This window comes from Thermobia domestica, chromosome 1 (genome assembly GCF_964235325.1).
Source record: "Thermobia domestica chromosome 1, izTheDome1.hap1.1, whole genome shotgun sequence".
Lineage (NCBI taxonomy): Eukaryota > Metazoa > Arthropoda > Insecta > Zygentoma > Lepismatidae > Thermobia > Thermobia domestica.
This window is the reverse complement of record NC_137454.1, coordinates 158,169,032-158,184,720: the sequence shown is the minus strand read 5'-3', so window position 1 is coordinate 158,184,720 and position 15,689 is coordinate 158,169,032. Positions and strand designations below refer to the sequence as shown.

The 15,689-nt window shown below is 35.3% G+C and overlaps 1 protein-coding gene across 2 annotated transcripts in view; it reads right to left on the bottom strand.

The window, feature by feature from the left end:
* Positions 1-15,215, bottom strand: part of LOC145690315 (uncharacterized) — a 59,794-nt gene extending 44,579 nt beyond the window's left edge. The window contains exons 1-2 of one of the 2 annotated variants that reach the window (XM_081765106.1): positions 15,016-15,215; positions 1,065-1,972 (exon numbers count right to left, since the gene is read on the bottom strand). In XM_081765106.1, the coding sequence (XP_081621232.1) occupies positions 1,065-1,879 (815 nt within the window). In that variant the 5' untranslated portion in view covers positions 1,880-1,972; positions 15,016-15,215. The remainder of the gene's footprint in view (positions 1-1,064; positions 1,973-15,015) is intronic. The other variant, XM_081765097.1, reaches the window with a different exon arrangement.
* Between the last annotated feature and the right edge of the window lie 474 nt (positions 15,216-15,689).

Sequence of the window (15,689 nt, the reverse complement as noted above, 5' to 3'; positions counted from 1 at the left end):
GTCTTTGAAAATCCACTTTCTGCACTCCCATCTCAACTTCTTTTCAGAAAATCTTGCAGATGTAAGCGACGAAATGGGAGAATGGTTTCACCAGGATATAAGAACGATGGAAACTCGATATCAAGGACGCTGGGACCCTGCAATGATGGGGGACTATTGCTGGTCGGTGACGAGGGAGGACCCAACATATCATAAAAGAAAAAAGTAAAGCAGATGGTGTTATTTGCAGCTCTAAACATTAGACTATAAATTACTCTGTGTATGTAAATGCTAATAGGCCTACACTAACAGAATATATATAGTTTTTTAGTGCTAATACACAAACAGAATATATAGTTTTTTAACTGGTTTGATTCAATAAATTAATTTTAAGAATTTTTAAAACTGAATGTCGTTCTTGACCAACTGTCGAAATGAAGTTGATTCCCTTTCGGCACGCAAAGAGCTCATTGGCCGGTACACTTCATGATAGCTCATTTTCCCTATTATGGTAAATCTGGCAAACTATACGTTACACAAAAATGCGAGCTAATGTAGTAAAATGGATATCATATTCATATTCAGGGACCTAAAATTAGTCAGAATCAATGAGTTTTGTTTTTGTAACTTTCCAAAAGTTTAAAAACGTCGGCCTGTGTTATTATTATTATTATTATTATTATTATTATTATTATTATTATTATTATTATTATTATTATTATTATTATTATTATTATTACCATTTTCATAATGAGTACAAATAACATCATTGATGACACCTTCATTAACCGAAACAAATCAATAATTTTTCTATTCTTTTTTTCCCTCTTTTAAAAATATTAACCCAACTTTATGAGGCTACATGGGAGGAGAAGCAGTGGACAAGAACGCTAAAAGCAATGAGAGACAATACAAAATCAAATCCCCAATGAATGTATGTTACTTGAAATTTAGCTGGATAGAGCCATTTGCAGACTACAACACTGCTTTTTATTACCTTTTTTTTTTATTGTTTCGCAAAGTAAATATGATACTGATGATAATAAAATACAAATATTTACACTTTATAATAATACACTACTTACTTCGGCTGTATGGGTTTCTGTAGCACCTGGGCGTCTTGTGTGGAAATACCAAATTCTTCTGGTTTCAAACCCAACAACTTTAAACTTCTCATATAACTTGTAATAAGTTCTTCCCTAGATCCCGCAGAAGATAATCTCTGAACATTACCTCCACTCTCTCTGTACCTAATTCCCAAAGCACTATTCGGCCTACTTCTCAAAACAGCACTGTTTGGTCTACATCTTTCTTTATTCGATAAATTGCGACTACTACCAAGAGTTTGATTACCTTCGGAATCTCTATTTCTAATACCTAAAGCACTGTTAGGTCTCTGTTTCAAACGTGTAGATTTATTTGTTTCATTACGTGATAAACTTTGTGTGTTACTAAGACCCTGATTCCTATCACTTACACTAATCCATCGTGGATTAGTAGCCATAAGTCTGCAGAATCGATCGGTTTCTTTCGCTATAGTGTCAACCTTATCAACAGAATTACCCTCCTGTGTAAGTTTATCCGTGGAATTGTTTGATAGTTCAAGTTCATCATTACTATCACAAGCAATATTGTTATTACTAGAACTTTCACTATTATTACTATCAATACTATTATTAGCAGAATTATCTTCACTTGTTATTGTATGCTCACTCGCTATCTCTTCATTGAATACCACATGTTTGGATTCAATGTTTTCATTTATATGTGCCATTGTCGGAGATTCAATGGGAGATATACAACGTGAAGCAGGTATCGATCCCGAACTCTCCATTTCCTGTTCCGGCTTCGACGACGTGTCTGATTCACAGAAAACTTCATTTCCATTATCGGAACCCATTATGTGTGCTTAAGGTATACACACTATAAGACTGCACAAATTGCTTTGGTAGTTATTTCTGTTAATTCTCATAGAAGTAGCAGCAGCTTGGCACTGAAATAAAAAAGTAAAAATATCTAATTAATACAATATTCAACTTCAGAACCTATCTTCTGAGCATCACATTGTCACTATCATCAACATAAAATGTAAATATAGGGGGCGCGATGGCTCAGTGGTAGAGCGTTCACCTCCGGTGCTTGGGGTACCTGGTACGATCCCAGCTCGCGCCGTGTGGACTTTGTGGTGGACAAACACCGCGCTCGTGGGTTTTCTCGGGGTTCTCCCGTTTCCTCCCACTTTCTTCATTCCACCATTTCACTCATTTCTCATTATCACCGTCTACTTTAGCCTAACCGGCATAACCGTGGGACGTTAAACTTAAAGATTTCATTTCATAAAATGTAAATAAAGGACATATTTATCTATCAGATAAATTTGCTTAGAAGGAACTTCTTTACAATATTTCGGACTTTCATTGGCATCAGGAGAATTGTTTAAACGTAAATTATTTAATTATTATTAAATTACAAAATACTATGACGTAACTTCTGCTCAATCCGAAAAAAATCTCAAAATTACTCTACCATTAAGCCCTTGTCAGATTCGAGGTTGCACATAGTGAACACATTACTATCAATATACGGCTTACCAAAGAAAGGTCTTACGTTGTATGAATTCAACCGATATTTCGAACGCCTATATGCGTTCTTCTACTAACTAAATGAAGAATAAAGTTATATATATATATATATCTTACTGTACCATCCCTGCTGGTCTAATAGCTAGCGGGCACACCTTCAATGCAAGTGGTCCGAAGTTCGATTACTGTGGAAGAACACTGAGCGCATTACGATGGTTCCGAACCCACTTTACTCCATAGGCTCATGTATCACAAAGGCTCGGCATTGAAAAGATTTTAGGATTTAGATTCCTGGGCTTTCGGCACCTAAGGTCATGTTAACCTGTCACATATGAGGGATGACGTTCCTTGACAAGCACACTATCCAGGTAGGGGAAGAAAGGAAGGAAGCGGCCTGCGACCTATATGTTAGGTACCACCCCGGCATTTGCCTGATGTGAATGAGGAAAACCCAGGAAAACCTCATTCAGGATGGCTGGCCTGAAAAACCTTTTTACCTTTTCGACCGAGTGTCCCCACTGGGAATCGAACCCGGAACCACTCGCACCGAAGCCGAGAGCGTTAGCGCCATTGAAAAGAAATGTTAAACTTCAACAAACAAGGTAGGTCACTGTTATACACTGTTATACAAGCCTGTGCCCCGGTCAGCACGTTAAGCTTTTCACTCTTCTTTTCGTACGAAACATTACATTGGGTGTTACTGTTACACAACGAAAACAATATCCTACCTAAAAGAACAGGAGGAATGAAGGAAATGGAATGAGTCACAGGAATCTCGAGAAAAGAATACAATATCGTCGACTACAACTCACGATCTGGAATCGACCCACGTTTCATTCACACGAGGTGAACGCTTTCTACAAAGCCACAGCGCACCCATCATAGTTCGGAGTAGGGTTAAAATTACATAATTTCCTTTCCTTAGATAATATACGGATATTTCGTTTTTCCTTTGTAGTTTAACAGTTTTATTTCATTTTATTATTATTATTATTATTATTATTATTATTATTATTATTATTATTATTATTATTATTATTATTATTATTATTATTATTATTATTATTACTTCACACAAAAAACAGTTCTTTATTATTTTTTCAGTCAATTTCAGTATATATTACTAAGGTTTACAATGCATTTTCATGTGCTTTCGAAAGTACTGAAACATGGACCAGTTTCAACTTTCAAGCCCCATGACATTTTCTTTCGTCAAACTGAAGCTCTTCTCTTAATCAGTTGTTCTAATTGTACTCACGGTGCTGTATTATTCCAAAATAAACATTTAAAAAAATCACGATGCTCTCTGTTTCAATAAATGGTTATAATTTAAAATGTACTAAAAGATTCTGAAATCGATTCTGCATGATTCGTTTTTTACATGTAAGTTAATGAAGAAAGCTGCAAGAAAACTGTCTTAACAACTGTTAGTCTTGTAAATACATGTAAGAAGATTTATTTAAAGATATGATTTAACGAATATTTATATAATTTGTACTTTCTGACATGTAAACATAATCTAGAACGACTGATAGTAGTGTCCATTCTGTAGTTATCGGGGTCGCTGAGATGAATAGTGAAACTTCCGATGCCGTTTTCGTCCAAATTCATACTCCATGCATATCCTACGGGGGAAGGGGATCAGATACCTTCCATAAACATATTCTCCGCGTGCGAAAAACGGAAACTTTTATGATGAAGAGACAGTACGCAAAGAACATGTTATCAAACACATAAACTCACTTAAATTAAGTTTCCATTTTCACTTTTCATAACAGAAAGATTTCAAAAGCTTTTTCCACTATTCTGCCTTCAACAGAACATTTAGAAAAGATGGGTTAGTAAATTTGACATAAGCTTAGTGATTCACCATTCTATAGGTTGGTGTAATGTATACGGATGATTCCAAAGGAAATGGTTTCGTTAGCTGTGTGTTCGTCATGTACAAGGACAGCTCACAACTTAGTATGCATCGCCTGTCTTCAGTATTTACTGAGACCGAATAGTAGTTAACCGTGCCCTCTATCATGATTCGCAGCTTTCGGTACATTGTGTGCTTATTCGGAAAGCTATGCCTGTAGCATGTCTTCAGCAGATATGCCCTTGTGCAAGATAATCAGATACAGCAATAGGGCTATCACAGTTGCTCCGATAGTTGTGGCTGTGCTTTTACTGGCACACAAATCTGGAACCAGAACAAGAAAAATAAGCTATATTCAATAAAACAAGTTTCAGATAGTTTACAGATATAGTCACGTGCCAGTCGCCCAGATGACGTGACTAGTGTTGTAAAATTTCCGGAAATTTTGAACCTGCTGGTAAGAAACTTTTTTTTTCAGTTTCTTTCCGGAAAAATTGGGAAAATAACAAAAAATCTTTGTATTAGGTTAGTTTTACTAGTAATGGAACCTTTTTTTTTTCGAACGCGTGAAAAATGTAAGTTGAGAAATTTCAATATAGCGATTAAAAAAAAAAAAGTATTAGAAAATAAAATTGTTGTAATTATTCTTGAAAATTAATAGTCTGCACTCATTTCCTTTATGTGCCTTTTAGTCGTTTACACCTGCATGTGCATTAATTACAGAACTTTTACAATTGCATACACATCTACCATCACGAAGTGTTTCTGTTTTGCAACAAATAGGGCTCTTGAATGAAACTGAGCTCTTTGATCTGGTGAAATTTTGTTAATTTTAACCAAATTATTTCTTAAAAGAAATAGCAGTAGGCAAATTTCTCTATTACTCATGCACTTAGATACATAATTACTATCATTTAATATTCAAATACAGAATTTACTATAAACTTTATGTACAAAATTTTGTAAGTAAACAAATACCAATGTTCCACTGCGACAAATTATCTATATATATAAAAATGAAAGTGAATATATTTGTAATTTAAAACCTCTTAAATCACCAGACTGATCTCAATAAAAATTTTCAACATGGATGAATTTAGAGCCTGGGATGGATTTTAGCATTTCACTTTGAAGATGCAACTTGGATGAAGAAAGTGCGAATATATATTGAAAATTACCGATCTTGGTGTCGAACCCATAATTTTCGGGGTTGCTAAGATGAACAGTGACATTTCCGATGAAGCTTAAATTCAAATTCAGCTCTGCAACTTGGGGGAAGGGGAAAGAGAGGTATATAAAAAAGATGGAAAATAGCCGATATCAGTATCGAATCCATAGTTTTTGGGGACGCTAAGGTGAACAGTGACACTTTCGATGCCGTTTAAATCCAAATTTATCCCCGCAAATTAGGGGGAGGGGGAGGTAGACTATATAAAAATTATGCAAAATTAGCGATATTAGTGTGAATCCATAGTTTTCAGGACCCCTGAGATGAACAGTGACATTTCCGATGCAATTTAAATCCAAATTAAACGCCAAAACTTAAGAGAGGGGGAAGGGGATGATATATATATAAAAAGATCGAAAACGACCGATACTAGTGTCGAATCCATAGTTTTCGGGGTCGCTGAGATGAACAGTAACACTTCTAATGCCGTTTAAATCCAAATTCAGAGCCGTGACCTGGGGGTTGGGAAGAAGGGAGCTATATATACAAATGATCGAAAATGACCGATATTACTGTCGAATCCATAGTTTTTGGGGCTGCTTTGATGAACAGTAACACTTCCAATGCCATTTAAATCCAAATTCAGGCCTGCAACTTGGGTAGGAAGATATATATATATATATATATATATATATATATATATATATATATATATATATATATATATATATATATATATCTGAAAGTGGCCGATATTAGTGTCAAATCTATACTTTTCGGGGTCGTTGAGATGAGCAGTGACATTTCCGATGCCATTTAAATCCAAATTCATTCCCGTAACTAGGGGGAGAGGAGATATATAAATATGATAGAAAATGGCTGATATTAGTGTCGAATCCATAGCTTTTAGGGTCGCTGAAATCAACAGTAACACTTCCGATGCCGTTTAAATCCAAATTCATCCTCGTAACTTGGGGGCGGGGAGAGGTGCCCGATATTAGTGTCGAATCCATGGTTTTAAGTGTTCTGAGATAAACATTAACACTTCCGAAGCTGTTTAAATCCAGATTCAGCCCCATTAGTAGGCTACTAGTAAAGGGGGAGGGTGACACGTAAAAGTAATTGAAAATGACATACTAGTGTCGAATTCATAGTTTTTGGGGTCCCTAAGTTCATTGGTGACAGTTTTGGTGCCCCTTATACCCAAAATGAAACTTATTCTCCCCGTGCAAAGAACGGGTATTCTGCTTGTCTTTAATAATAACGAACGGAAGTTACACATGTTAAATTTATTAATATATTTGGCGCTACTCAAATTTACGCACTTGTACTGCGTATGTGCATTTATGTAAATAAGATAATCTCTCTTTTTGAGTTGTTCGAAAAATATACAAATAATAAACAGGGATTTTTATCAGAAATCAGAAAACTAAAAAGTAAAATTAAAAGCTGTTGCTTTAAATATTTTTCCTGCTAGCGAAATGCATTGTATACATTCTGCAGACACGTTACAGCAAATAAGATTAGCAACAGGCGAAGAAATAGTTTTTAAATTAGGTCTTGCCAATATTTCCGAACAAAAGATTTTTTGTAATGGGTTCAAAATTTCCGGAAATTTTACACAGCACAAGGAAGATACGTATCTCCATAAAATATATATTTGATTTCAACACACTGGTTATAACTGAAATGATTCTGGCCCTGTTATTTTAACACTTCCCTGCCGTAAAACGGTAACTTTATAATATTACTTAAGATAATTTAAATACGTCTATACTAATTAACCTAACTAGGATTATATTTTAGTATCTTTTATAGCCATAACTCCATTCTATCACGGTGCTTACTTTAAAGGAGTGGTGCTAATATATTTGTTGCCCCAAAATTTCCCTATTCTAATACAAGAAATATAACTACTCACTGATCTTAACTGTAAACTAGTAAATATAAAATAGTTTTCATTTTAAAAGCATAGTGTAGTAAAATATTCGAAAATTTCAATTTTTCCCAATTTTTTTTTTTCCAAGCTCGGGAAAAAAACTGGTTTTCTACCCAAAATTTCCGTTTTTTTTTCCAGGTCTTTACAACACTAGACGTGTCCCTGACTCGCTTGCGCATCGATACTCTCATCTCTCACATTCTTATTTAATGCGTAGCGGTAACTTTCAGTATTGTGAAGATTTTATTGTCCTACTGAATATTTAGCATATTGTGGTAGAATGTCCAGAATACTAAGAATGAGGACATCGTTGGGAGCTACCCATTAAATTCATTGTATTCGCATCTATTGACGATGAGTATGAGAAAAAATTGGCCATTTTCTCAATTCTTCATATAAAAACGGTTTGCAATAGCCTCTTGCAATACATACAATTTTTTAGCTTATTCTTTTTTAAATGGTCTGTTGAAGGCAACAGAGTAAAAATATTGCTGAAGTTATCAGCTATAAAACTCGAAACCAGAACAAAATCCACATCAAATTAAATAAAAATTGAATTTCTACTTTTACGTCCCACGTTTATGCAGGCTACAAGAGACGATTGAATTAATGAAAGAAGAATTTGTGGAAAGTGAAATGACATATTTAATTTTTATGTTAAACTACTCTTATGTGTTTTAGCTAAAAGAGACGGATGATTTAGGAATTAGATTTCTGGGCTTTCGGCATTTATGGCCATGTTAGCCCGTCACCTATGAGGGATAACGTCCCTCGGTGATCACACTATTCAAGGAAGGGGAAGGAAGGAAGCGCCAGGGACCTATATGTTAGGTACCATCCCAGCACTTGCCTGGTATGAATGAGGAAATTCACGGAAACCTCACTCAGAATGGCTGGCCTGAAAAGCTTTTACACTTTTTCGACCGAGTATCTCCACCGGAAATCGAACTCGTGACCGCTCACAGCAAGGAAGAGAGCGTTAGTAACTACGCTAAGCGGAACACCAAGAAACCAATGAATTAATGAAAGTAAATGATTATGAAATCATAGGTGGAAACAATTCACAGACACGATGTTGTCGACCACAAATTTGAGTACTCGAGTATCGGACCAGGGGTCCTCCCACCAGAGGTGAGCTCTCTACCATTAAGCCACCGTTCCCCTGCCCCCTCACGTCTATATAAGAACCTGTCATTAAAATGATGAATGGAAAAACTAATTCCGTTGATTGCGTCTGTAAGATATTTACTGGATAGTTTTGGCCACTTAAGTGGTAGCCTTTTTCACCAGGGAAGTTGCTCTGGGATTCATAGTTGGAAACAGATCTTTTGCTGAACTGGTTGCTTATGTAGAAACATTTTTCCTACATGGCAATTTCTTTGTGAAAGAAGTGACAATTTAACACCGTGAGAGTCTTGTGCAAAACATGAGAATCTCTTTTACGCTATGTTTCTTCTTTCCTTCACGTAACTACTTCACTTCACATTAAACGTGTCCGAAAAAATCAAATAGTAACTGTTAGTAATTTATTGATAATGTGATCATTATCAAACACTTAAACACAAGTTCTTTCTATTATTAGCCTAAGCACTTTGAATATGGCAGACGAACTGCTTAAAGCGATCTTTTGTCGGAATCGTGTATGTTGTGTTTAACTCCTCCCCAGAGAAACAACCCCCCCCCCAAAAAAAAAAAAAAAAAACAATAACCACTCCCCAAAGAAACACCTTGAGAATTGGCTTTAAATATGTATTTATCAAGAGATATCGAAAAAAGATTAAGTTAAAAAAAAAAAAGATGGCTTCGGCGTTAAAAAAAATCATGTATAACGAATTTTTGTTTGCGCTCGATCAAACTCGCGTTTAACACTGTTCAATTGTAATCTGGAACAAAAGCAATGAGACTACGTTCATTGCTTTTGTAGTACACAGACGTATATTAGTATAAACCGATAATAAAATGTCTTCCTCCATGTGTCAGTTAATTATTTAAATACAAATTGAAAATGCTTCATTTAAGAAAGGATTTCACAACACTGTATTTGAATAATTACGTACATAGAAACGAAAAAGTGTTGAATTAAAAACGAAATATCTTTTCTTATGATAATTACAAGTAAACAAATCACTTTTTTTTTAATACCGTAATTTGTCAAAGACACTACAAACGTTTCACAAATAAATAAATAAATAAATAAATAAAATAAAAATAAAAATACTAAGATCTATTTTCTCAACAATGCATTTAGGTAATCTGGAGAAACAAGCTTGCAAATGGTACCATCACCGTGTGTTCATATTGTACGAAAAAAGGGAAGTTCGGGATAAATAGGAAAGTTTCCCTCCTTTTTAAAAAAAAAAAAAAATGGTCCCCAGAAGCAGTCCCAGCTATAAGTACTCGAACATACATATTTACTTTGAAAAATGCTATGGTCTATATGTAACGCATATGCCAAGTTTCGTTGCAATATCTAGAATAGTAATTGGGGGAAAAGCCTATAATGATAATTTCTTAATATATGTGAATGAACTATAGACCTAAAGTACCGATAACTTTCTTTTCCGTCCACTTTTGCGAAGCAAAATCAAATATTTCTACGCTACTCCAAAACACGTGACATTTTTAAATGCAAACTTCAAGAGACGTCATCACCCTATATCGTTGAATGCAATGCATTTTATTATGTTATACGTCTGAATATACGAGAATAAAAACAAAAAGAAACTTTGAAGCAAGCTTATATAGATTCTAGGGGATGGTAAATGATGATATATGTGCGTGACACAGCGTTTATGCCAAAGGAGTTAATAAAGCCATTTTATTTCATCTTTGGCTTCTGACTTGAGGCTATCTACTTGAGGTATTTGCTTGTCATATTTTGAGAAGAGATCTTGAATTAGGACGGCTGCGCCTTGAATCCTGAGTATAACAGAGGATTTTAATCCTATTCTATATTACATAGGATTACTCACCTCTTTGTTACTCTTCAAAATTGTCTTCTTCTTCCTTCCTGGAAACCGAAATACAAGCAAGTGCCAAGTGCAAAGTCTGTCCTACGAAACACAGATCGATAACACCGGAAACCTACACTATCACTAGAATACAATGGTTGTTGAGAAGGAATGAAGGCAATGGGGAAAATTACAAATATAGAGGAAATTCAAGTTACTATACATTTGCGCTTGCGGGGTCAATGCCATATTTGTTTTTCGTCTGCGGCTGTCATCGTGACAGATCCGTTTGGGACATCAAGTTTTATTGCTCGTTGGGCGTAGGAAAACACAGATGCTTTCCTCTATCGGCCGTAGCCACATAGGGGCCGGCGTTAAATTGACAACAATACACCACTTCGGTTAATTTGATTTTCAAACAATCGAAGAGTTATATATAATAGGTTTCATTTGGCTTTAAATAAAAAGAAAAGAAATAGGCAGGGCCAGGACTTTAGAATTGTTCGCAGCAAGTTAGATGTAGATGAGCCCTCTAGTGTTCTCTCGTGTTAAGTTGATGGTAACTGTGCGTTCGTTCTTGCGCGGACCGGTATAAACCGAATACTTACTTATATTGATCAATATTCTGGTAGGTTTATTTTTATAATTAAATCATAAACCTATGCGTGTGTATTATTTTTGAACATTTGTGTTCGTGTAACTAATCTTAAACATTAAAGTGTGTGTCTGTAGTACCATTTACGTACAGCCGTTATAATGGAGAAACAACGAACTATATTATCATTTTATGCTCCCAGTACGAAACAACAGGAACAGAGACCGCCAAGTACAACAGCAAATGAAGGCACCTCATCGGGTTAAGATAAAACTTTATGATGAAGTGAATACCGATATAGAAGTCCCACCAGCAAGAAAACATGCTAAATGTGATGCTAATAGTATCGTTTTCACAGAGTCGGGAAACGAGAGTAGTGCAAATATCGGTATTGTGTTGAATTATCTCGTTTTAATAACTGGAAGAAGAGCAGACCATGGTTGGCAATAAACAAAATGAAACTAGTTATTTGTGAAATTCGATCTCTTAACGTAGATAGTATGGAACGCGTACGCATCGACAGTGCGTTTATAGACGGTGTTTCTGCAACTAATCCCAAGAAACATAATGACAAAATTGGTGATCATGGAAGATGCAAGTCCCATCTCAAGTGCGTGGAAATAATGGATAATCGGAAGAAAGACCACATTGAGGAATCCATACAAAAAAAGCAGGAGTCTATTGCAACTCCAAAATGAAGAAAAAATTAGAACATCAGCAGAACTCATGCGTACTGCAAATATGATTGCTAAAGAAAATCTGTCTTTCTTGACACATTTTTCTTTGATTGAACTTCAGAGAATAAATGGGGTTTCGTGGGAAATATGTTATACTCCGATCATGCGTGCAAAAACATGACAATGTTTATTGCCGAGGAGATGAAAAAAAAAAGTCTTGCTAAGTTTATTGTGGAGTCAGGAGAAAATTTTAGTGTTTTAATTGATAAGAACACGACAACATCTAATAAATCTTGTATGATAATTTATTTTCGTGTAGTTTTTGAAGGTATTGCATGTAACTATTTTTTTTTTTTTGAAATTGTCGAACTTGACAACACTACAGCAAAAGCTATATTAGGAAGCTTGTTAGAGACTTCATCTAACCATGGCATAACGGAAAACGTTCTGAAGAATCACCTTGTTGACTTAGCAACAGATGACGCGGCAGTGATGCAGTGTTACAATGGAGATGCAACAAGACTACGTCGACTGTTGAACAACGACTTAATTGTGGTTCACTGTATGTATCATAAACTTGAGCGTACAGTTCAAGGTGTGATTAAATGTTCGTCTGATGTGTATCACATGCAAGCATTTAAGGATGCTTTATGTTCAGTGTTTTCTCATAGCTCAAGAAACCAGAGACTACCTAAACAATTATCAGACGAACTATCAACAAATATTCTGAAATTGGATCGTGTGTTTGGAGTACGTTGGATTGCATCTTCATTCAGTTCTGTGCGGTCATTGTGGGAAAGTTACACTGCATTGTGCAGTCTTTTGACTAAACGTAGTAAAGATATATCCCATCCGGTGCGTGAGAGATCGAAATTCGAGGATTTAATAAAGAAGCTAACCAGCTGGTTATTCATCAGGGAATTTATATTAATCTATGATGTTGTTGAAATTTTGAAAGGCCTTTCGCTCTAGTTGCAGAACAGAAGTGCATCTACAGTTGAAGCCAAACGAGAAATCGATTTGGCATATCAATCAATTTCCACGTTAAAGACTGTTGATCCCTCGAGATCAAGAAATGCTCTTAATGAATTAGAGCAAAGAAACACATTCAAAGGAATGTCCATCACTAAGCCTACTGCTAGTGATAAAACAAAATTTGACAATTCCGATTGAGATTTCTTCAATCCCTTTTAGACAACATAAACTCCCGTTTTCCAAATAAAGACTTTTTCGTTGATGCTTCAGTGTTAAACCCTGCTTCTTGGCCTGTTGATCAAAATGAATAGTGTTCTTCGGAGACGATGCCATCCCTCGATTATCCAAGCTGTTGAAACAGTCAATGAATGGTGTTTCCTTCATAGTAAAAGAATTTCATTTGTACAAGAACAATCCTTCTTATATGTCTCCAGCTTTTCAGGAACTTCAGAGCTGTGGAAGTAATACTGATATCAACTGCAGGATGTGAACGTGGGTTTAGTGCTATAAAACATTGAATGATCTGAGTAATCGTATGCAGATTGTAACACTTAGCAAGCTCCTTTTTGTATCTATAAATGATCCAACTTTGCGTTTCTTTAATGCCGAAAAATGTGCAACAATGTGGATACAATTGAAACGTCACTGTGCTACAGACAATCCTACCGGGAAAGCAAGAAATGTCGAAGAATGTTCACATGCAACTCGCCTTTTCAACTAACACGTAAGTAATGCTTTTCTTTAAAAAAAAAAAAAAAAAAAAAAAAAAAAAAAAAAAAAAAAAGACAAATTCAGTTTGTTGTATGTACGTACTTTTTGTATTACTTTATTTTTACTACATTTTCTGTTATTGTTTTGTTACTTTTGATAATTGAATGTTTTGTTTAGCTAGATTTTGAATTTGAACATAAAATATTACTCTGATTAGAGGAGGCTCCTGGAAATATTTCTGGTCATCTCACAACTTTGAAACCCCACTGCTCCTAATGTATATGTAAATGCACTACACATTGTGATCCACCTATTCCCCATTGGTAAATTAACAAATCGAACCCCATATATATATATATATATATATATATATATATATATATATATATATATAGAGAGAGAGAGAGAGAGAGAGAGAGAACCGGTTGTTAAAAAATTAGAATAGCACCACTAATTACGTCCAACATGGATTTGCACGTAGAAAAACAGAAACTGAGCACAGCGTATAAAGTGAAGAGAGATGATTCAGGTTATACGAAGATGAAGAGTTAAAAAGCGAAACCATTAAAGTGCTGGTGAAGTTCTTACAAATTTCTGAAATTGTTACAAATCGTCAAAGAATGGTAAGATGCGGCAAATAGTGAAATTTTTTTTAAAGGGTTGTAAGTGAAAGTGTAAAGGAAGGGACTAATCACATATCTATGTTTGTGAAAGCAGTTGTTTTCCATAATCCTTGTTTACGCGTATATACCAACTATTGTTGACGCGCCTGTTCCCTACGAACGCAACCTCCTGCTGCACTGCTGGCCACCTAACACAGGTTGGTTGGTGTTTTTGCACAAGAAATCTTAAAGTGAATCTGCATCGGGCTACCTCTCAAAAATGGTTGCTGAAGGCACAAAAAGCGAATGCAGAGAGAAAGAAGTATATATTTCACGAATTTATGTGTGGATTCGTATAATGAATCTGCACACATTTTTTCATGTTTTAAATGCTTTTTTGTAGAGTTGAAACTGGATGGGCACCTCTAAAGTAAAGCCATATTCCTGATCTGAACGCAAATGGAATGTGCACTTTTATTGACATTCAATGTCAGGGCTTGAAAAATCCACTTGAGTGGCGAGTATTTTTCTACATTTGGCGAATAAAGGCACTGTGATTGCAAAATGGTCTGGCTAGTAATTTTTTCACTGGCTAGCAGTTGCAAGCAAGATTCTTTCGGTGCAGTTTTACTATACGGATCCACAGATTGTACAAGGCTCAAAAAATATAGGGAAGTCTTTAATTTGCCCATTTTATGTCTAGAACAGAAGCCAACGACCCCCTGCGGGGCTTTTAACTCGTTTCTTCTCCTACTTCCACTACTACTTATACTATAGATCCGTATAGTAAAACTGCACGATTTTTCAAGCCCTCTTAACTGTATATATTGAATTTTGAAAATTACATAAACGCGTTAAATTAACAATAGTATAATAATATTTCTGATCGTATAGATCAGTGTTACTGAACCATTTCTGATCAAATAAAAGTAAAATGATACGCAACACCGGTATATAAAAAATAGAAACACATACCACATAGTTTCACCGGATATTTGACTTTCAGTAATTACTGGATTATTGTGGGTATTTAGCTAAAATACTACATATATAATCAATTCAGACTGCATCTATAAAATAAAACTAAACCTTCCATCCATGTCTGTTGCTATGGTAACCATTAGCAAAACAAACATGTTTATATGCAGTAAACTTATATATGAACTCTGGCTCACATTCGGTAGACATTTTGAATCTTCTTAGGGGTCATTCCGTACTAGCGTAAATAGCGTATGGCAACCCACGCAAAGTGTGCATAAAAAAAGTCATTGTAACTTCTATGCCAATCATCGCAAACTAAATAACAAGATTTGAACTGCATTGACACAGACCGATACGGAAATGCCAGCAAGTCGGGAAAATTAACTCTACGTTAAGTAGGTTTGAAAAAATTAGCGATGAGGCCTCATTCCGTAATCATCTTACCAAAATTACACTTTACAACGCAACGCAAATAATGCAAAAAAGCCATTCCACGAAAAGTGGGAATTTCACGAGAAATGTACACATGAAATCTGAAGAATAATGCTATCTATACCGGAACTGATCATGCTTAGGCCTATATTGTATAAAAACAAGTTATTTGTGCATTTTATTGTACCTCTATTTGTTATATATTTGTATCACTGAATGAAACTGTTTGCGCATTG